At 41.8% G+C, this 7,230-nt stretch overlaps 1 protein-coding gene across 1 annotated transcript; it reads left to right on the top strand.

The window, feature by feature from the left end:
• Positions 1-952: 952 nt before the first annotated feature.
• LOC119726224 (PAXIP1-associated glutamate-rich protein 1-like) lies at positions 953-4,353 on the top strand. Its single transcript, XM_038197836.1, has 4 exons — positions 953-1,138; positions 1,803-2,554; positions 3,139-3,215; positions 3,742-4,353. The coding sequence occupies exons 2-4, from the start codon at positions 1,833-1,835 to the stop codon at positions 3,936-3,938; spliced, it is 996 nt and encodes a 331-aa protein (XP_038053764.1). The 5' UTR covers positions 953-1,138; positions 1,803-1,832; the 3' UTR covers positions 3,939-4,353.
• Positions 4,354-7,230: the final 2,877 nt, after the last annotated feature.

The raw sequence follows: 7,230 nt of genomic DNA, 5'->3' as shown, positions 1-7,230 counted from the left end.
ACACCTTTTTGTCAAAACAAAAAACAAAGAAAACTATTAAATCATATTTGAAACAACGTTTAATCTTACATTCTAAGAAAAAAAGTGGGATATGCCTCAATTAACTTCATTAATGATGGTCACTCTTACTCTCACAGTCTTGGGTGTTCTGATTGATTTCCAATTTACAGCACATGGTCACGGTGTGAAGAAAAAGGATAGCATTTTTTTTATATTTTAGACCAAGTCACCACAGGGGAGCTAGACCCGTAAACGTGGCTACATATTACTCCTAGAACTATGAGGCTCCGCGTGACGCGGAGCCTCATAGTTCTAGGAGTAGCTACATATTACTCCTAGAGAACTACATATTATATAGCCTAGCCACGTTCCGTTCATAATCTCTGGACTTTGGACGCATTTGAAATCTCTGTCATATACATTCCACTTCAGTCTGAAATTTAACAAGCACTATATTGTTCTGTACGTACAATCACAATGTACCCAAGAAGTTCCAGTGGAAATCATGTAGGGTTGTCATATCAAAGAAATTCGAGGAAAAAATGGAGCCCATACGAGCGTGTTTTATGAATAGGCAGTGCAGGCAGTGGTACATATACTTTCGTTCTAGAGAACCAGAACTTTAGAAGGCACCCGTGTGCCAAGTTCTAGTCTAGGTCTAGAAAAAAAAGTAGAAGAAAGGTAACGCAAAGCAAGTTATTCAATCATTGACATGCAGACATGATTGACTTTGTTTACATTTTTCTGTCCTGGTTTGAACTGTTTGGATCCGTGTATTTTAAGAGAAATATCTGTACAACAGATCGAATGTTAATGTGAATTATGTATCACTTGAGCTGAATACATAAACTCGCAAGATTTACATCTTTAATAATACTTTGAAGACGGAAAATTGTCGTACCTGCTGCTGCGCTGCCGGTGCCAAAGTTGCAGTCAAATTTACCACTTTGCAAATTGGCATAAAAATCAACCAATCAACGCTCTTCATTTAGCGTGCGTTTGTTGGGATTCTCGACTCCACGACGCTTATTATCAAGATGGCGGCTTCCATGAACGACAAGAAAGTAACAGATTTCACCACAATTTTTTGAGTGAAAACCTGCACAAATTTATATTATCTGTAAAATATCTACAATTGGTAAGTTTTTAAATTATATTTGATGTGACTAGTGGTGTATTTCGTTAAATAGACAAGAGAAAAGCCTCCGTTAATCAGAATGTTCAGTTTCCGGACAGTAACAAACATGACAAACGGTGCTGTTTGATTCGGACGATATTTTTTTTCACAGATGGGACGAATTGGTTTCCAAATACAATAACAAAGAATATGATAAACAATCAAATATGTATAAATATATAATAACAACGCAAGCACAATTTAATTTATTATCAAAGGCAATTTGTCATAAACTCATCATAGGCCTTTAATAATCAGTAATTTAGTAATATATTGATCAACATTCAAAATACCCAAATCAAACCCTTTGCCACGGCAATTATTTTAGGTTAACTTAAGAACGGTAATCGTGTAGTTTACGACCCAGTTCAATATAAAATAAGAGAATGATTCAAAAGACACATTGTGTTTTAGGACTTATACAAGTGTCAATTTATGTGTCTAATTTATGTGTTTATACAAGACTAAGAGTCAATTTATGTGTTTTGAATAGTTCCCCTAAGAATAAGACATCATCTAATTTAATTTTGTGGAAAGAGGACTGGGTTTGATTAATGAACAGAACTTTGAAATCATAGTTGTGTCCTAAACTATACGATAACCTTCAGAATGTTTTCTTCCCCAGGTCTACAGACTGCACCAGTATTTTGTCAAAATGATGGAAACTGAGGAAAAGCCAGCAGAGGAAGTTTCCAAAATGGAGGAAGTGGTCCCAGAAAAACCTGAACCTGAGAAAGAAATTAAAGAGGAAACAACGTCGGACGAGGCCAAGAAGGAAGAACCAGTAGAACCAGAAGTCAAGATGGAAATTGAAGAAACTCAGATGGAAGATTCATCTAAAGTTACTGCCGAGGTTACCATGGAAACAGAACCAGCACCTGCTCCTATCAAAGAGGAAAATCCAAAAGTGGAAGAAAGTTCTCAAAAGGATGACGGTGGAGAGCAGAAAAGTGTGAAAGGGGAAGACAAAGTACAAGAGGAAATGGCCAAAGATAAAGTTGAAGTTGATCAAGAAAAAGAAATTGTCGACGACAAAAATGATGACAAAGTCTCCGATGTGAAATCATCGTCAACATCTCCAGATCCAATTGAAAAAGAGCCAGTGAAGGCTACAGAGGAATTGAGTGACGATTTCAACATTCTTGGAACAGACGATGAAAACGACGAAACAAAGGACAAGAAAAGGTCCGGTGTTTGGATGCCGGATGTCAATGTAATCATAGACCTGTACCAGAAACTGGACAAGGAAGGGGTGTTGGAGCTCCAGTGGAAGTGTCCGGGAAGACGCCCGCCTCCGGAAGAAGTTGACGAGAAGAAAGAGGAGGCGCAGAAGACAGAGAACGAGACGGAGAAACCAGATGTGGAAGAAGAGAAACAGTGAGTTTCGTTTTTTTTTCTCTCTCTGTGATTCAGGGGAAGTTCTCCATCAGAATTGGCTATACAATGATACAATGCGGAGTGCAACACCCACTAAATACAAGAAGAGAGTATATGAACTGGCAACATGTGGGATTTGTTTTAAAACAAAGAAAACAAAACAAAACGACACAAATCCAACAAAAAAAACCCAAACTGCACAACATTTGTTGGCCTTTTGAAACTTGAAGGATTTTTAGATGATCTTTAAAGTGATCTTTAAAGATGTATATATGATAGAAAAACAAAGTTATTACATGTATATAGTTTTGATATCTGTGTCTATATATTCCTCGTGTTTTATTCTGGATGTCTTGTTTTGTTAAATGTAGGTTTTTTAAAACCATTTTTTTGTCTTTCAATTTTTTTTAGGGCAGATGAACCTACAGGGTTTGATTTTGATAATAAAGATGTGTATTTGAAATGAAAACAAAGCTATATTGTTTCATATATCTGGGTTATTAGACATATTACTAGTTTTATAATTTTGGATGTCTTTTTTTCCCTAAATGCACTTGTACTTTTTATCTTTCAATTTATTTTAGGGAAGAGGAACCTACAGAGTTTGATTTTGACATTGATACACCATCTGTCACCAACATGGCTCCCCGAAGAACGCCAGGTACGAACGTGTATCTTCCCCATCCACTCTGAAAAAAATGTGTTACCAAATTTTATGGAAATGCTAGGCCAGACATATCACTCCGAAAACTTTGTTCTATAAAAGAAATTCAGCAGAGAACTGGTCGGAATCAGTAAACATCACATGAGAATTTGACTGGTAACCTATTTTGCTAAGATATTATTCATGTGGTGTTACCACAAACTTTCCATTCTTTGTTCATATCCACCATGCAAACCTTTAAGTCTCATTTAAAATTGCCTGTGGTGCATAGGCCTACTATTTTCAGGTTATGACATTGCCATGGTCTTTCTTTTCTTCATGTTTGTTAAGAAATTCAATTCCTAACAAAAATACTTAAAAATACAAAATGTATTTGATTTGAATGTGCCCCCATTAACCACAGACCAAGTTGAGTATGGATGCATGTAGAAAAGGATTTTGAAACAGTTAAGTGTATGATTTGTCCGGTAAGCCGTACATGCAATAACCTCCTCATGTTTCGTTTATCTTCTCCACATCTCAGGAAGTGGCCAAGCCCTCGGAAGCAGTAAGAAGCGGGTCGCAAGGATGGACAAGATCTTCAATGACATGCTCCGACACAAGAGGATAGACGAGGAGCTGGCGAGAGCAGCGGATGAATCCGACGAATCCGCTGCCAATCGGACTGACACAACCCCTCAGAGACCCGTGGCAAAGTTCAGGATCAGGAAAGATTTCTGAGGAGTATATATCCTGGTCCTTTTTTATTCTTGAGACTGTAAACAGCTCTGTTGATGACAATGGAGAACATTGCTGAAAAGTAATGCTACAGAGTGAAGCAGTGTGACCCCTCCTTGGGAATTTTCCCAAGATCTTGGGACTTAGTCCAGGTCTTGCGAACATTTCACTGAGCCTTGTGATTTTTTGTGTATTGAGAAGACACAAAAATATGGATTGTGCATGTGCAAATGTTATTTGAAGCACAGTGTGAGCCCCATTCACATAAAAATAGCTGTTGCTATTTTGATACATATTAAAACTGCTGATATCTTGGGAATTGTTCTGCAGTCTCCTGGGATTTTCAAATTTGATGACCAGTGAAATGAAGAGTGTATAAAAATATGAAAACTATGAAAAACTTAGGGAGAAAAAACTGAGATATTGTGGCGTGATGGGGTGGGCCGACACCAGTCTAATTCCCCTTATTTGGTAGTGTTTACTTGTAATTTCTTGGCAAGGAAGTCAGGTCGTGTCAGCGGACAATGTCTCGTGGTTTTGGCGGGAGTGGCCGCCAATCGGAGCGCGCTCGCTGTCGCTGGGCGGGGCGAGGCAGGCCGTGACCGCACTTGCGATCTGTGTTTCCTGTATCCGCGTATGCGTGATTGGTGTTACCGGGCAGAGGTGAAGGGTTGGCGGCCAATCACGGCGTGATTGGGCGTGGCCCCGCTACCCTTGCCGTGGTACTTGAGCGCATGGTCGGCCGGGCGTGAATCAGTTCAGTTGGTTCAGTTGAGTTCAGTTGCGTGAGTTGCGTAAGTTGTTCCTCAGTTCTGTGTATGGAGCGGGTTCAGTAGTAGTGTACAAGTGAAATTGCCATTGTCCGTGACGAAGCTAGCGTTTGCTTTGGCGAGGCCGTGTGTGGTGCAGTGTACCGGTGTTGACGCTGTTTCGGCCTGACTTCTCGTACCGTGGTTGAGCGATTGTACGGAGCGCAGAGCCCCGTGGTGTGACCCAGTTAGCCTGGTAGGACCGAATTGCTTTATTGTGTAATTCAGTGCATTTTTGTACCATTGTTGCAGTTGAGTGTTTGACTTACAGAGTAGGGTGACTAAGTACAGGCATAAGGATTGTTGTCGTGGGTTCACAGAGACGTGCGATAACATAGAGGGTCGACCCAGAGGTTGACATAGAGGCCTGGGAGGAATAGTCACAGGTAGTCAATAACTGTACTCGGTCAAGTTTATTGTCACACGGGTTTTGTCGTATACTGATCAGCTAAGGCGCTCAAACTTATATAATCATAACAATCCAACGATAATAACCTTATAAATCAAAGAGTTCCCAATCAAGTCAGAATTGTCCGTGATTAAATAAACCAATCATTTCCTTTCCACAAAGAGAATTGTGTATCCCAGTGTCCAATATTTCTGCAGTTTCTTCGTCTGTTTGTTCTGTTCTGTACTAGAGTAACAGGGCCTGGTAATCAGTATCCAACTGGGCGGTAGATTTCCACCAAAACGAGCTTGCATCCCTGGGCCTAGAGGCTGCTCGAAAACTTCCCTAGGTTCGAGGCAGAAAACATAGTTTGGGGTTAGGGGAACTTTCACCTCAGTCGGTGATTGCCTTCCCTGACCTCTGGTTTAAATTGACCTCGGGAGATTCCGCCACAAATGGTGTCAGAAGTGGGATAGTTGGTGCTGATTAAAGAGTTGGCCAGTAGAAACAAATTGCGTCTTGTTCTAGAGATCAAGCAGGATTTTGAGTACAGTGATTTCTGTGGTTGAAGAGTAATCATAGAAAGAGACAAACATGAGTCAAGAGAATACTTCGAGTATTGAGAGTGAACTGCAGAAGCTGAGATTAGATGCTCAATTTTTGCAATGGGAGAAAGAGTTGATGGCTAAGAAATTAGAAGCCATGAGAGCCAATTATGAGGAACCTTCCCCGGTGGGAAGTATAGACAAAAAGAGCCAAGAACAGGGGCTAGTGCGGATCGATTCGGAAATCGAGTTCCAGATGCCAAGAGAGAGTTCTGGTTATTTTTCCCAGGGAGGGGCGAGTCCCTCGGTGACCGCACGGTCGCCTGAAGTTGAACTTGGACCAAGGATGGGAAAAAGAGTGAAGTTTGGGGAAAGTACACCCCTTAAGAGTAGTGGTGTAGGAAGTACCCGACCAGAGATCTTAACGGGGAGCAGTGCAATAGAGGAGCTCCAGTCCTTTCTGTTGAGCACAGATAGCACTGTAGAGAACCCGAGTAGGGGAGAAACAGTTTCTCCTGAAAAAGTAAATAGAGATTTGCTGAGTTTCGCCCCGAGTTCAGTGGGCACAGGTGCCAACAGTTTGGCAGGTAGTTTAAAGACCTCAGCAGGGCCCTTAACGCCGACAAGTGAGCCCAAAGTAGTGGCAGAGAAAGAGAGGAGTGTCGAGCGGCCAATTAGTAGACGGCCAAATATCACTCCTGATAGATACAATGGCAAGGTGCTATGGAAAGAGTATTTCAGGCACTTCGAGTCTTGCCGGTTGGTGAATCAGTGGAGCGAAGAGCAAGCGGCTAAATATTTGGTAGCTAGTTTGCAAGGCAATGCCCTAAGATTGTTGGGTGACGTTCCCACTGAAAAGACACAGTCCTACAGTGGGCTGTTGAAGTTGTTAGAACAGAGATTTGGCTCAGGCCGCCAGAGTGAAAATTACCTTGTCGAGTTGCGGCATCGCCGACAAGGCCCAAAAGAGTCATTGCAAGAGTTAGGCCAAGCCATACAAGAGTTGACGGTTAAAGCGTACCCTGACATACCGGAAGAGTCACGTGACCGGTTGGCTAAGAACCATTTTCTAGATGCGGTCGAAAGTCGGTCAACTCGGGAGGGCATAAACAGGGCTCGTCCTGAAAATTTAGATGAGGCCATTCGAGCTGCAATAGAAACAGAGAATTTCGAAAAAGTCGAGCAACAGAGAATGCTCGATGGAAAGCCTCCGAGGTTGGCTAGAGTGTTAGATACCGGGGTGGAACAGAGGATCCACGAATTGGAGAATGGAATGAAAAGTTTGGCTGGACTGTTAACAGAGTTAACGAAACAAATCCAGGAAAAGAGTGACCTAGTGGGGAAACCTGCTGACCAGAAGTCACAAAAGAGTGAGCAAAGTGTTAGGAAATGCTTCAATTGTGGGGAGCGAGGTCACTTTGCGCGAGAGTGCAAGAAACCAAAGAAGAGTAGCCCAAAGCGTGATGGCTGGAAGTGTTTCAATTGCGGAGAGCACGGCCACATTGCCAGAGACTGTAACAGACCCTCAGGGGGAGAGCCTGGGGCAGGAAAAG

The sequence above is a fragment of the Patiria miniata genome, unplaced genomic scaffold, assembly GCF_015706575.1.
Source record: "Patiria miniata isolate m_02_andy unplaced genomic scaffold, ASM1570657v1 HiC_scaffold_2, whole genome shotgun sequence".
Lineage (NCBI taxonomy): Eukaryota > Metazoa > Echinodermata > Asteroidea > Valvatida > Asterinidae > Patiria > Patiria miniata.
Note: the sequence above shows the minus strand (reverse complement) of the source record. Positions and strands in the feature narration are given on the sequence as shown.